The 15,734-nt window shown below is 46.7% G+C and overlaps 1 protein-coding gene across 1 annotated transcript in view; it reads left to right on the top strand.

Annotated features, from left to right (window-relative positions):
• The window catches only part of LOC308355043 (contactin-associated protein-like 3), a gene marked incomplete at both ends in the record, with an annotated part of 141,256 nt that overhangs the window by 112,642 nt on the left and 12,880 nt on the right, over window positions 1-15,734 (top strand). The window contains 3 exons of the mRNA XM_080822947.1: window positions 2,345-2,545; window positions 5,752-5,908; window positions 11,744-11,871. Coding sequence (XP_080679073.1) covers window positions 2,345-2,545; window positions 5,752-5,908; window positions 11,744-11,871 — 486 coding nt within the window. The remainder of the gene's footprint in view (window positions 1-2,344; window positions 2,546-5,751; window positions 5,909-11,743; window positions 11,872-15,734) is intronic.

The raw sequence follows: 15,734 nt of genomic DNA, 5'->3' as shown, positions 1-15,734 counted from the left end.
ATCAGAAGAGATGCTGGCAGCTGGCTTCCCTTCCGAAGACCTGGTGTTGGACCCAGCTTGGGCTTCATTTCAGGCTTCTGTCAGAAAGGGGATTCTTGCCTTCCCGTTCCTGGAGATCAATGTCCATCTCATGAGGGACAGACCGACCCCCTAGGCAGGCATCAGGGTTTTTGTGATCAAGTCTTTTTTCTTCTTTTCCCTTGGGGAGATGAAAACGAGCATAGCAGACCCACCGAGGGGCCACATTTCCCCGACCGTGGAAAATACACATCCGTTTCCTTTTTCCCATTCAACCACCTGCTTCCCCTTAAAAGATGCCTTGTATAGTTCAGAGATACAATCCACAGTGTACCAAGTGTTGCAGGTTGCCAAGTGGATATAATTTGGCAAAATAAAAAGAGAAACTAGGGGTATCATAAGATATGGTGAGTCAGTGTTATTTTTTATATCCTGCTTATCAAACCAAAGCATCACGTTAATGTAGGTTGGTTTGCCCAAGCAAACGGTGGGCCAGGAGCCCTGGTTAGCCTCCCTGCTCGTGGGCAGACGAGAGGCTCCACTGAGCTGGAGAACGTGATGTGATGGGGCCTCATTCAACAGTTCAAAAGTCCTGCTTGAAATTTTCCCCATGACAGTTAATTTCCTCCAATCTCGTTTGTGCTCGGTATATGGTGCGTAACAACCAAGTGTCTTTCCATCATGCTGGTCCCTTCAGTTCCCTGGTCTGTCTCCTCGTCCTCGAGAGCTTCCGTCACGCTGCCTCTCCAGGGTGCCTTCCCACTACAGTCGGAAACCTATGAAAATCCCACGTTGTGCCACATCGAGGAAACATAACAAGCCCTCGCTGGGGCCTTACAAGTGATATTTCTAGAAAGGACAAGCATTGACATTTCTCTTTTTTTCAAAAGGAAGCTTTGAGATTATGTTCACACTTTCCCTTCTCTCCACTCAAGAATCTCTGATTACACTGTAACATGCACGACCATGAGTCCATCACACGGCCACCAGCCTGCGGGAGCCCCTCAGGCACAGCGTTTCTCTTTGTGCCATAAACCATGGACATAAATGACCCTTCGGCATTAGAACCCACGAATCCCCGAGCCCAGCCCCTGGCTTCTCCTTCGGCACTCTCACCCCCTTTCGTCTGGTGGAAGAAACCCTGACCGTGAATGTGAGTAGGTAATTGCAAAAAATAACACCAGGTCCATTTAAGAAATTTTCCAGGAAAATGTTGAAATATAAAATGTCTGGTGAAAACATGATTAAAGGGGGGGAGAAAAACCTGTGGGATTCAAATTGCTATAGGAACGCTCAGAGCCCCTTAAATGAATTTGATTTTTTAACCTTGATTAACCTTAAAAAATCGATTTGATTTTTTAACCTTGTTTAGGTCTTAGCCATTAAAAGTAATAAGAACAAACCTCACGTGACTGTTTCCAGCCCCTATAATTTGGAAATATGTCGACCGATCATGTCTGTACCAGATGCGTGTTCCAGAGGATGTTTTATGTGATTTGATGTTATAAGTGAAGTTGGGTTAGGACAACATGAAGCCAGCCTTTTGGCCCCTGAACCATGGCCCTTTTACACTGTGGGAGGACCTAGATTTGGGGGGAAGGTAGAAGAAAGGGAGATCTTTCTCTTCTGTTTGAAACAGCGTGGAGGGCTCATCCATTGTTTCAAAATCTCTTTTAAAACTATGGGTGATCAGTGGAGCAGAAACAGGTCAGGATTCACCAGCAGACATGAGTGAGTCGTGCTCCTGGCAGGAATGGGTCTATCAGCGACTCCAGCGGGCGCTTGTTTGGGGCTGGGCACTGAGTGAGATGCTGACACACGGTCAGTCCATTTTTGTGAAAAATACTGATTTCCTATCGTTTTGCATGATCATGTGAGCTGCTCATTCCCCCCATGGGTCTCTTATGCATTTCTTTGATTACCAGAGGAAAAAATGCTGAGTCCAGTGGAGAGTAATATGTGTATTAACATAAGGGCACATACACACACAGTGAAAACTTAGCTTCTTCTTACAGTAATGGAAAGGCATAAATTAAGGGACAAAACGTTTTACTTATAACTTTGAATATTATAACACAGAGTTTTAAGAATTGGCCCCCTGACGATGTTGGCTGCATTCAGGGTAAGACGAATTCTAATAAAGAGAGTCCCCGTTCCTAACAGTTTAACCGTGTCCCTTATGCTGACTCCAACGCCAAAGAGACCTGATAGCTACAAACAATAAAACCCTAATTCAGATAAAAGAGGCTTCCGACTCTCACATTATGTTTAACTGCTCCAACCTAGTCACAGTCGCTGTCTCCCTCCCAACCCTGTTTCTGCCCAGAGGACACCACCTGGATCTCGGTACAGCACAATGGCTCCCAGCTGGCCAAGGTCAAAAGCTCGAATGGAGGAAGCCCCCAGCCCGTGTTTTTCAAGTACGCAGCCAGCCCGGACCAGCTCCAAGCCATCACGGACGGTGCGGACGACTGCCGGCAGGAGCTGGTCCTGCACTGCAAGAAGTCGAGGCTTTCAGCTGGCCGCGGTGAGTCGTGGGAGTCCCTCGCCATCGCGGGCTGCCGTGCCCACCGGTGGCAGGGGCCTGACCCAGGTGCCATGTCGCGATCGGGACGTTACAGAGATGCTTCCTCGGAGCGGAGAGCGGGGTCCGTATGTGTGGCCCCTCGCTCAAAGCGGAGAGCGAGCTGGGAAGTCTCTTCCCAGACTCAAGTGGGCGACGGATCGACGAAAGCCTCCTCACGAGGTCATCGGAACGCTCAGGGCTCAGCCACCATGAAGGGCGGCCACGCCTCCGAAATGTTTGGTCTTAGACAGATGGGGGACAGCACGCGGGGCTCAGTTATCTGGAGGCGATTATCCTGAGAGATTCTTCATCATGGGCTGAGTGTGATTAGTCTCTCGGTCATCATTAATAGGGAGCCGTGTCGGTGTTACGCAGCTCCTCTCACGCAGCACCCCGGCTAGTGGCTTTTCATAGCGCTTCTATTCTTGAAAATTTTACTTTTGGTTTCGTATGTTCTTCCTTTGAAATGCCTCATTTTGTCAGAACGGTAGTCAGGGTCCTCTAAGCTCAGGGTCTGAACCTGCCGCTCAGCAGCCCGGGGGTTCCTCTCCCCAAGACTTTCGTGCTCAGACACTGACCTCGCCGGGACCGAACTGCACAACGTCGATGAAAGGCATGAAGCAAACGCTGTTCCTTGGCCTCGCTCCAGCATGTGGAATGCGTGGTTAGTCCTGGGGGATTAGTGCTCCTTGCGACTGGGTTCCTGCCAAACAGATGAGCCAGCTAAACCGGGTCGCTCCCAGGACGGAGAAAGCAGCCCCCGGGGGAGGAACTCAGGGCGGCTTGGGCTGCTGGAGCAGGGAAAGAGGCGAAGCAGAGCGGTGTAGACGCCAGCCGCTAGCAGGGCCGGCAAGCAAACCCCCTTGAATCTGGGAGCAAACTCTGCGCGCTGGCGTGTGGTCTGTGCCACAGCCTGGACACGCGGCCCAGGTCAGTAAAGAATCCCCACACGGAGGGCGGGCCTCTCCCTACCTGATTCGCAAGTGATTCCTCGGCTGTGCTCCCTCCCACAGCGGTAAATAACGCAGCCACGGCCGCCACCAAACCGAGGCTTTAACTGGGGTTGGGGTGGAGACGGAATGAGGGACTTGTTAACTACACAGGCTGGAGGCTGCCCTTCCGTGGGCTGCTGCTGGAGAACTCGCACAAACCTCCTTCAGACGGGCGCAGTCCAGCCCGTGAGCCCAGTGGCCCTTCATTACGGCGCAGGCGAGGCCTAAACACTGTCGCCTGAGACACCTGAAAAGGGTCGCACTGGTTCACGGTGGTCATCCACGGACATGAATGGGCGCAAGGAGCCTTCCCCGGGAGCCCTCAGTGGAAGGTTATATGGTGGGAAACCACCCTAGGTGGCTGTCGGGAGCTTAAGAGTGTCATGGAGCGGACTGGGAACGGGAATGTCAGTCAGAATCGAGTTTTCCCCCCAAGAATTCCCCTGTGTTCAAATCCTCAGTTGTTACCAGCTCACCGGGGTTTATCGTGAGAGGAGAGAAGGCGGGGGCCTGGCTCCTGTGGTTTTCCGGGAGGGCTGCTGGGGAGCCGTGGGCTTCAGCTCTTGTTAGGGTCCCGCGGCCTTTGCCTGCAGCAGCTGGTAGGTCTCTATGCTGCAGGTGTCAGGGGCTGCGGTTCTGGGGGCCTAAGAGGGAGCTCAAGGGCGGCAAGTGCTGATTCCAGGAGACTGTTCGGTCTCCGTGCCGTGGGCGTGAAGGTCCCTGAGGATGGCCCTTGTGGCCGGAGCGGAGCACAGCCAGCCAGGGGCTCAGGTGCCGGAGGTGGGGGGAGCCCTGTTCCCTTCCCTTCAGCCTCTTCTTCCTCTTTGCATTGTTCTTAATGATCCTTTTGCACGTTCTCTGGATTGCTCCAAGAAAGCTTGAATGGAGCCCAATGCATTCTGTACCTTGAACAACACTTGCTGGTTCTTGCTTGATAGAGGAAATGAGAGAATCGGGTGTGAGCAAACATCCGTGGGCAACGATGTCTTTGCTCCTCCGTCTATGGAAAGGATGTTGAATAATCCCATGTTTAAAATGGTGTTTTAAAAAGTGTCTGTTGAGTGGAAAAGATCTTCCACCCCCTACAGATAAGTTTCAACACACTGAGGGGAAAAAACAAACGTTGCAGACATTGATTTCTTGGCGCACATCTCACCCAGCGGGCCTGCGGTGGGCGGTCATGAGTGCGGCCCGTGTGCGCCCGCTGGGAGGCTGTGGGCAGCAGGTGAAGGCTCGTCGCACAGGGGACCATAACGAGCGGTGGCGGCTGTAAGTTAGGGAGAAGGTGGGACGTGTTCCAGATTCCCGGTGGGGGCCGGGTGGGGACAACCTGAGGGTCTGAGGGAGGGAGCACGCTGAAATGGACAGGTGTCTTCGCAGGCGGCTGATGGAGGTCACTTCCGTTTCTCCTGCTCTGACTCTGTTTATGAGGCACTGCTCCCCTCCACCCTCCCGAGGGCCCTCCTTCCCTGTCATCCTCACCCTGCATGTCTGTCCTGGGGCCTCAGCAGAGGACACAGCCCAGAAGAGCTGAGGGGGCCTCTGGCCCTGTTGGAGCATTTGAGCATTGAGCTAGACTGGCCTCAGTTGTCCAGAGCCCAGGACCCGCCTCGGGCACGAGGGAGGCTTATCAGGCCATGTCTGTGGTTTCCAGATACAAAGCCAACGTGTCAGTACGAGAAACTCGTTCCTCCAGCACACTTGGAAGACATGACGGGAGAGTACCGGTCTTTTCATCCCATAGATAAGAAATCCATATTTTGTCCCATATTACATCTTCCAATGGCATTTTAGGCTCTCGAACAGCTTTTGGATGCAGTGTACAAATTACTCTGGTTTTCATTCATTCCTTTTTTTTTTAAATGACAGTTCTTTCAATGTTTTGTCCAAATAAATGATGTCATTGGAGTCCTCAGGAGAAATGTGTAGATATCATGCCTGAATGAGTTAGGGACGACTTGCTCATTTTCTAATAAAAGTAAAACATATGGTGAGAATGTACATCTAGATGTGGAAATGTTTCTTAAACCTTTGGAAGTCCTCCTTGAAAGGACCCTGTTGTGGAGTTAACCTCTGCTCATCTGTGTTTTAGACAGAGGGGAGTAAAGGACTATGCTGGGGAGGCAGGCAGTGGGGGGCAAAGTAGGTGTCACTTTTCTCATACTTGTCTTTCAGATGGAACCCTCGTGAGCTGGTGGGTTGGAAGAACCAATGAAACACACACTTACTGGGGAGGTTCTCTGCCTGGTGCTCAAAAGTGTGCTTGTGGATTACAGGGGAACTGCCTTGATTCTCAACGTCACTGCAACTGTGACGCTGCCCGGGATGAATGGTGATTTCCATATAATTTCCCTGTGCAAACTGTAATTTCGTGTTGCTTAAACTGTGTAAGTTAGGCAGACATTGGACAAGACAGTTGTATAAAGAGAACAGATTAAAGTATTCCCCAGCCAGTTCGAGGTGTAAGCTTTGATGTGTACAGTGTAATTAGTCTGAGGATGGAGGCGTTAAGGTAGCTATTTCTGTTTACCTGTGAGTAACTAATCATGTCCATTTTTATTTTTTTCCTAATAAGATAGGAATACCAGATTAATGTTTCCCATTCACTGAAAGTACCATTATCAGAGTTCCTACGGTTAAGTTTAACCCGATAGATACGATGACAGCCCCGTGGCCGACCCCGGCATGCTTGCTCACCTCCCTCGCTGCCAGCTGCATTTTTAAATGGCCTCATAGGGGAAATCAAACAGGGTCTAGGGTGCATAAAAGGGGATTATGGGACACAAACCTTGCCCTGTCGCTGGAGGTCTCAGAAGGCTTCTAAACCCAGAGAGAAGGTGGAAAGGGACCGACCTTCCAGCTAACCCCCCAGGTAGCAAGAAATAACTCCCTGAAAACACACGTCCCCAGACCTGCCCTCACACAGATCCGGAGTTCAAATTTACATGGTCCTTGGATTAAGTTAGTGTGGCCACAGGTCAGCAGTACCGATGGCTCATCATAGAAGTATGTGACATTCTTGCTAGAGGCCCGCCCTCCCCAAGGATTCCCACAGATAAAAATGCCACCAAACATGAGCTCACAATCAGGGCTATGCAGCCCCAGGGGACAGAAGTGGGAGGCAGAAGAAACCACGGAGTAAATGGATGCCTAAAAATCCCAGATCACGGATACCTTAAGAACATCAAATAAAATAAATGCGTGAGCTGTTGGAAAAACAAGGTCTGGGACTGATTGAGAAAGCAACCAGGTACTATTGACAAAGGTGATCGTGACTTACAAAAGAACCGAGTGAAGGTTTAGAAACGAAAATATTCTCACTGAAATTTAAGACTTGTCAAATCAGATACTGGACATGTGGGATCAGAACACTGGAAACAACGGAAAATGAGTGTAGATAAGTGGCAGGGACTCTAGCCCAGAGAGACAGGCGTGGGAGGAAGGAAAGCGGGGACAGGGAGGGGAGAACTGGGGTCAGAGTCAAGTTTCAACAGAGGAGACTGGCAATAATTAAGGGCCAAAATAGCCAAGAAGTGGCCAGACTTGAAAAAATACTAGGATACCAGGCAGGATAAATAAGAGTAAATCCACCTGTAGAAGCATCATGCCGAAATCAAGGAAGATTAAAGAGAATGTGAAAGGGAGTGGAGGTGACCAGAAGGTGTCAAAGCAAGGACTGTCGGAGCCAGACAAGACCCCCTCTGTGGACCCAGCAAAGCCTGCAGGTGCCGGCACTCCCCTCGCCGTGTAGCATTAAGTACCGTAACTGTCCGGTTCCAAGTGTGTCCCCAGCCAAGATACAGGGACACCCAGACAGACAGACACAGAAGAAATACACCACCAGCCGACTCCAGAAGACGAAGTTTCAAGAATGGTTTTTAAAATGAAAGCGGGTGATCTGGTAAGGAGAGTCCCGGACGCTAGAAGAAACATCGAGGAAAGAAATGTGTAAACTCAGAGGGTAACAGAAACACAAGAGGCAAATACGGGACACCGGTCATGTGTCAGGCATGTACCCTACAGAAACAGGAGGGAGCGGTTCTGTCCAGGAAACAAAATGATTGTGATCGACAGAGGACTGCAGCCAGGGTTAGAAATAAGAACATGACTGAACTTAGAAACTTGTTCTGTGGAAGTTTGTCAGCACTAAACGGCTCATAGCGCATTGAGATTTCCAGTGTAAGCACTGAAGGATAGAAACGGTGTAAAACTCAAGTCCAAAGAGGGAAGGAAGGAAAAACAGGATTTTAAGAACAGTCAATTCAAAAGAAGGTAGGAAATAAAAGTTACAAAGGAAGAGGAAACAACGAGCAACAAAATAACGTAATATGAGTAATGAGGCACAATAAATGTGACAAAAATAGTCATTTAAATGCAGATAGGTCATTTTGAATTAAAAATAAGTATATCTTGTTTGTACACCTAGAAATATTGAAAGCAAAATCCTAAAACAAGTTACCAAGCAAATGTGCAAAGAAGTAATTTAAGTTTATAAGTCTTTTTTTTTAAGATTTTATTTATTTGACAGGGAGAAAGGGTGCCTATGCCCATAAGTGGGGGGAAAGGCAGAGGGAGAGGCAGACTCCCTGCTGAGAGGGGAGCCCAGTGACTTGGGGCTCATCAGAGGACCCTGATATCATGCATGACCTGAGCCAAAGTCAGATTTTAACCATCTGAGCCACCCAGGCGCCCCCAAATTTTGAAGTCTTAATATAGAATGATTAGTATCACCATATCATGATGCTTTTTAATTTCACCAAAAAACCCCTAATAATCCTAAACTCGTATGTTTCTAACAAAAATGACTCAAAATGTATATAAAAAATAAATGCCTGAATTGAAAGAAGGAATATACAAATCAACCATTGTAAGGAGAGGTTTAGACATACATCTGTTAGCAACTGGCAAATCATGTGGATGACAATTATTAAGGATATGGAATATTTTTATATGAAATCAACGGATTGATTTGGTAGGCCCTGAAAATTACAGAATATATAATTTTCTCAAGCGCACATGGCACATTTTTGCAAAATGATTTTCTTAATGTTTCATAAAGCAAAACCCCCAAAATTTTACAGTAGTTGTTATGGTACGGACAATTTCTCTGATTACAGGACATTGAGGTTAGAAATGAATAGCAAAGGGATGAAAGTATAGGCGGCATTTCAAAGCCACAAATGATTAGAAACAAGGAAATGAAGATGACATTTTTCATAGGAAATATGGTTGCCTACCAGGAAAACCCAAGAGGATAGACAGAAATATTATTGAAATTAATGAGAATTTAGTAGGGCTACCCACTGAATCTTAGAATAACTGAATTCCTACAAAGAGCTTATTACTGTAAGAAAATATCATGAAAACCACTTACAAAATCAGCATGAAGACTGTAGATCCTGCAATAAAGATAACAGAAATATGCAGAACTTTTATGTTTTCTTATGAGATTGTAAGAAGATGTATCTAAATGGAGATATCACACGACTGCCATGAGTGGGAAAAATCAGTATTTTCTTGGTTCCATTTAATTCCAACACCAGTCGTTTGCTGAGTGTTTGGGACGGTGACGTGCTGGGAAGATGTGCGTGGGAAAGCAGTGGTCAGTGGTGGTTCTGAAGGTCGAAGCAAGGACGGGAGACTGGTCCCCCAGGACTTGGAGTGTCAGGGGACCGCAGGCTCTGAACCAAGGGCATTTGCCGACGGGATGAGCGAAGGGAACAGCACAGCCCGAGAGCGAGCCCGGGAGCTTTCAAAACAGGGAGCTCTGGGCGGCGATGGTTCCGTGGTCCCCAGTCTCGCTTTCTCCGGACCAATTAGGAAACGTGAAAGCCGACCCGGTGTTTGTTCCCTGCGGCCTTTCCCAGAACTCAGGGGTCGCGGTGGCTGTGTTGCACCTGCCAAAAAGTGTTCTGCGAAACACCAGCAGAAGAAGCATCTCTGGAGCGCTGGGAACTGAAGACCAAGAGGAAGGGGCCTTGGCAGTCCCGTCACTGCGGGCGCGAAACCTGTCGTGAGCATCGTCATGCCCAGAGAGCAACACTCCCAACCTTCGGGGAAAAGAGAGAAACATGGAGAGGCAAGAAAAAACCTGAGATAGAACTAAATTCGGCAATTTCAAATGAGTCTGGGGACCCTGGCAGTGAATCTCGTCCTACATGAAGCGTGGACATGTGGGAATGACCTGTGCTGAGAGAGAATTCTCAGTTCTGAGTTGTTTAAAATTTCCTCAGGTTCAGGAATTTACTTTGCAAACAACAGAATGAAAAAATAACGTATTATAATATCTGCCTTAACACACACAATTACCCATTATGATTTTCCTTAGGTTTTTTTGCAGGGCTCTCTGTGCTTTGTCATTGCTAAAAACAATTAAAGTGTAGCTTTTCACTACATTATAAATGTAGCTTTTAAATGGTTCTTTAAAATTCAGTTACTCAATGAATAACTAATGCCCTTGCATGTTCCCTCTAGATGCTCTACCAAAATAGCAATGACAGGAATGAAAATGCTTATTTGTAACATTTCCTGGTACTTAACACCAGGAATGAATTTTGCTGTGTTAGCCCCACGTTTATAACAAGCGTTTTTTCAGACTGACTCCCCCCGCAATCCATGCCACCCTCTGGCTTGTGACCGACCACCTGTCCCGGTCCCAACAAAGCCAGGTGTTCCGTGTTTGGGACGACCTGCCTGTGTGCTTCCAAGCACAGAAATCACAGGGCCTTACCCAGATAAAGCCCTGGGATTTTGTTCCATCTGGTTTTTGGAAACAATCTGACTCCAAAAAAATTGTTTCTGAACTTTCAGGATATTAGTTCAAAGTTTTGATATCTTGCTAATATTCACCAGCAGTCTCTTTGTAACATTTTTAAAGCAAAATAAAAATGCTAATAATTTTAAACTTCCTACCTCGAAAGAATATTTTTGATGCCTCAACAGAATTGGAATGATTAACTATTAAGTGATGCAGGGTCTTTTTGAAGCAAAGCGATTGGGCTGAACCATCCGAAATTGCTGGTTGTTTTGACTTGCAAAAACGTCAGTTTCCGACACTTCCGTTTGTGTACATCGGAGCGAGTGGGGCTTTATAACCGTCCGAAACTGAAACTTCCTAGGCTCTACACAGATGCAGGGCACCTGAAGGATACATTAGACAAACTATTTTCTGTTCTAAACCCAAAGCACATACGTAATTGAAGCAGGACGTAAGAACATGAGCAGCTCACAGGTGCGGAAGAATCTCCTTTCTTCGCCCAGAGGGGTGGCTGGTGGCACAGCTTCCTCCCAGGACCCCTGGCTCGAGTCTGGTGTTTGTTACATTGGAACCATAGATGTTCAGTCCCAAATATTCACTTACGTGATTTTATTGTATTACAATTATATTTTCACAATTGTTTATAATATCCACTAGATTCCTTGGGGACACTGATGGTGGTTTTTATGCCCACGCCCCTGACACGCAGGACCTGGCAAGGAGTCGCTGTGCACCAAATGTGGCCGAATGAACAGATAGTGACAGTCACGACGAGCACTTCCCACGCATTACCCCATGTATTAATTTTAAGAGCACATTGTATCATACCTTCTGTTTGGTTTAATCAACCGTCTCCTTCTTTCTTTCTTTCTTTCTTTCTTTCTTTCTTTCTTTCTTTCTTTCTTTCTTTTTTAATGGATGGCATCAATATGTAAGGAAATGCTTAGAAACCACGATAGGAATTTTGGAAAATTGAGTAAAAAAAGAAAAATCTGGGGATTGAAAACCTAAATCTTTTCAGTTGGGTGGTTTGGTTTTGTTTCTTTAATGAAGCCAAGCAGATCTTGCACATGTAAGTTTTGCATTTAAATCTCACAAGGCAGCTAGATGGGAAAGGGCAGCAAACTGCTTCATTGCAGGGAAATATAATGTCGTGCTCGCAGTGACGGTGATGACGTCAGCCCTGCCCGCTGTTATCTCTGTGGTCATGCAGAGGAACAAGGATCTCTGATCCTCAGAGACCTTATTAAGTAGGTTACTGTGTCAGAGTTCAGACGAGCCCTATGATTTCCTTATTGTTATATATTTACAAATTTAGCTTATCACGTCTTGTGCTACAGTAATAGACTATTTGCTCCTTCTCTGGATGTCGTTCAGAATAACGCTAAGGTGGTCATATTTGTTTTGTAGGACCCGCGACACAGTAGTCCTTTCCCATAAGGAGCACCTGCCAGTCACTCAGGTTGCGATGAGAGACACGGGCCGACCACAGTCAGAAGCGGCTTATGCGCTGGGGCCTCTGCTCTGCTCGGGGGACAGTAAGTAGAGGCAAGAGGAGCTGTTCTGACCCCTGGAAATGCATGTCAGTGTTTTAGGAGACATGAATACTCTGCATCTCATTAGGAATGTGTTAACTTACAAAAGAAGTGTACATAGGAGTTGTGCTTGAGGGAAAAATGAGGAATATGTATTACCTTCGGAGTGTGTGTCCTCTGTGTAGTATTTGAGTCGGACTAGTGCTGTGAATGTTGGTGGGATGATCTGAAACACTGATCACCCAGTCAGCAAGATCTAGTGATTTGATAATTAATTAATTGGAGTAAGTAAGTATTGGCTGAGCGCCGAGATGCCTAAAACTGGTAAGATACTGAGAAACGAGGTGACGGAAGCCATCACGTGCCTGTTCGTCGTCACCCCTGACAGTTTGCGAACCTCAGTGGTCCTAACTGTCCTCCCCCCTCCCACGGCATGTGGATTTCTCCGAAGCCTTCCGTCTCCCAAACTAACTGAAATAGAGCGGATCCACTCTATCTTTAATTTACTTCCTTCTGATCCCTCTTGAATGTGTCCCCTTCCGGCCGTCTCCTCCGTCACCCCCTACAAACTGCCTTTTCCAGGCGTCAGTGAGGCCCCAACCCGGCTAAACCTGCCGTCTGCTCTCAGGCGGCGTCGGACCTGACCTTGGCCTCCTGTCCTCACTCACTGTGATTCACGTCTCTGTTCAGCGGCCCGCTTACCCACAAAAGTCTGGGTTTTCCCTCCTTCCTTCCCCACGCCAGTGGCATTATCCTGTTGTTGTGCCCCTGCCTGCGTCCTCAGCCCTCCGTCTCTCTGCTCGCCAGTGCTGAGCTGTTCCCAACAGGCTCGTGGCTTTAAATCCCACATTGAGGTCAATGATTCCGCCATCGCTATACCCCAGGCCGTCTCCCTGCACTCCCGCCCCTGCCATGCAGCTGTTTAGGCTGTACCTCTCTGCCTCGATAGGCATTTCAGAACAGTTTGTCCAAAAGAAGGAAAAAAAAGTGTTTCCACGACAACCTTCCCCAACTCAGGGCATGGCAACTCCCTGCTTCCTTTCGCTTAGACGGAAAATGTAACAGCCACTCATAACTTCTTTCTTCTCTTAACACACATTGGACTCATCCACAAATACAAATGTATCGCTTTGAACTTCAAAACTGGATCCAGCGCCCCCTCCCAGTGGCTTGACTGGCCTGCTTGCAGCTGCTTCTGCCCACTTAGTGGAGACGCCACAGAACGGCCAGAGGGAAAGGTCAGGGCACGTCAGTCCTCTGGCCCAGACTCTCCACTGGCACTCGTGTCAGAGCAGAGGCCAGAATTCAACGTCTACCAAGGCTGCGGTGGCCAGCCCTTCCTGGGGCCGCATAGGAGATGCTGCCATGTGGAGAAGTCCTGGCATTTCTGAGCCTTGCCATTGAGAAAAAGAACGTTTCCTACGTCAGATGACAAAAATATTGCGAGGTGGATAGTCACAGTGTACGGAACATACGAACATGCCTTGACGGATGATAGTATGAAGAATTGTTCTTCCCACTCATGACTTAGACTGCAGACCTCACTCTGTGTCCGGATAGGACGAATTAAGCACGCCCACCCCATCTCTCCCATGAGTCCCCTATGAAACCTGGGCAGAACGCCTGAAACAGTTATCTCAGGGCACTGGGAAGCCAGCAGCGGCAAGGAGGAGAAACCAGAAGGCATCATTTACTTTTCCCTCCTGTATCTGTCGGTCAACCCAGACGTGGGCACTGGGTCACAGACAGAGAGGTTCCAGGAGAAGCCCTTGAGCCCTGGCTAGAGGCCAGAACAGAAAGTTTCTAACTCTCAAGGAATGCAGGAATCCCATTTCCCTCTTTTTCTATCCAGGCAGACCCATGACGATAGCAGCAGAAGCTGCCCAGGGAACACACAAAAGCCAGGACTTCAGAAGGGGACCTTTGCTCTGCGTGGGGCAGCTGTGGCTCAGAGATGGTGGGGAGACTCCTCTTATTTTTGTTTTTTTCCTCCACTCACCCATCGCTTGGCAATGGACCAGGTAGAGTTGCATAGGAGAGTGTTACAGAGCAGTCTCAGTAGAGCCTGTTTTCTAGTTCTGTGACTGACAAGGGAGACCAGGGGACCAGAAAGTACCTGGAAGAGCAGAGGGAGGCAGCCGTTCAGGAGAGCATACTGTATGTTGTTCATGAAATCCGAGGCTCACCTTGGAGCCACACATGCATGGATCCGGTCCTAACTGTAGACCCAAGAAGTTGAGAACTGAATGGAGAGTCGACCACCCAAGACCCAGGCTGGCCACTGGGTTGTGCACGAATGAGGTAGAGTTGGGTCGTGCTGCAAAGGCTTTGGAAACTGGACTGCCATTAGAGACAGCCCACAGAAGGCAGGTTGCAATGTGTGGCCCGATCCTAACTAGGCCAAGTGCCTGCAAAAAAACCTAAATAAATTAAAAACAAAAAATAAAATTTGTATATGTGTATATATGTGTATATATGTATATATACATGTATATTCATATATATATATGTAATCAACATGCTCCACAACATTTGAACAGAGCCCAGAATTTATTAATATAATATTTAAAATATCTAGGAAGTCATCCAAAATTACTTAGCACAAAGAATCAGAAAAATCTAAGCTGGCTTAGGAAAATGTAGTCAACAGATACTAATGCAATTGTGACACAGTGGTTAGAATGAATTGATAAAGAGTTTAAAACAACTATTACATAAGAACTCTAACAAGCGATCATAAACACTTTTGTAGCAAATAGAAAAAGAACATTTCACCAAAGAAATAGGATATCCAAAGAGCTAAATGAAAACTTTAGAGCTGAAAAATATGAAACTGAAATAAAAGATGTCCTGGGTGGACCAAATAGTGGATCTGAGATGAGACAGTCAGTGGCCTTAATGATGGGAATGACTCATCTGATCAAAAGAAAGAAAAAATCTAAAAATGAACAGAGCCTCAAGGAACTCTGAGTCAACAACAAAGGATCTAACATTCATGTAATTGAACATCCAGAAGCAGACAGAACAGTGTGGTGCTGAAAAAAAAAATTGAAAAAAAAAAAAGGCTGAAAATTGTCCAAGTTTGGTAAAAAACAGACTTGAGAAGTTGAATGAACTTGAAACAGGATAAACTCAAATTCACCTCCAGACACATCATTATCAAACTGCTGGAAACAAAGGCAATGGAGAATGTTTTGAGACCAACCAGAGAGGAGTGATGTAGCATCTGCAGGTGAACTCCTACTCATATGGCCATGACTTTCTCATTAGAAATATGGAAGCCGGGAAGGAAGTGGCAAAACATTTCTCAAGGGCTAAAAGTAAAGAATTGTCAGTCTGGAATTCCATATTCAGCAAAAGCCTCCTTCAGGGATGAAGATAAATAAATTCTCAGACGAAGGAAAGCTAAAAGCATTCCTTACCAGGAAATACTTTAAAAGACTTTCTAAGGGAAGATTCAGACAGAAGGGAAATGATACCAGAAGGAAATTTGGGACCTCGGGGGTAAAAAATCAGCTTGAGAAATGGTAACTATCAGGGTATATATAATAGACTATTGTCCTGTTGAGTTACTTTAAATATACTTGTGGTTGTATTAAAAAATACAATATTATTTCATAAAATTCTTAATTTGTACATATGGAATACATTTGTACAGATGGAATACATTTGGCAGCAATAAATAAAGGGCACTCGGTAAACTGACAGAATTGTTGGCCAGGTTTTGACATATGAGTCCAAGTAGTTAAAATGTAGATTCTGAGCAGATTCTGAAAAGGTAAGTGTATATATTGTCACTCCTAAAATAACCAATCAAGGAAATGCTATAGACAAACAAAAATAGAAAACTAAAAAATGTTTAACCC

Source organism: Martes martes (genome assembly GCF_963455335.1).
Source record: "Martes martes genome assembly, chromosome: 14".
NCBI classification, from domain to species: Eukaryota; Metazoa; Chordata; class Mammalia; order Carnivora; family Mustelidae; genus Martes; species Martes martes.
This window is presented reverse-complemented; position numbering and strand designations above follow the sequence as displayed.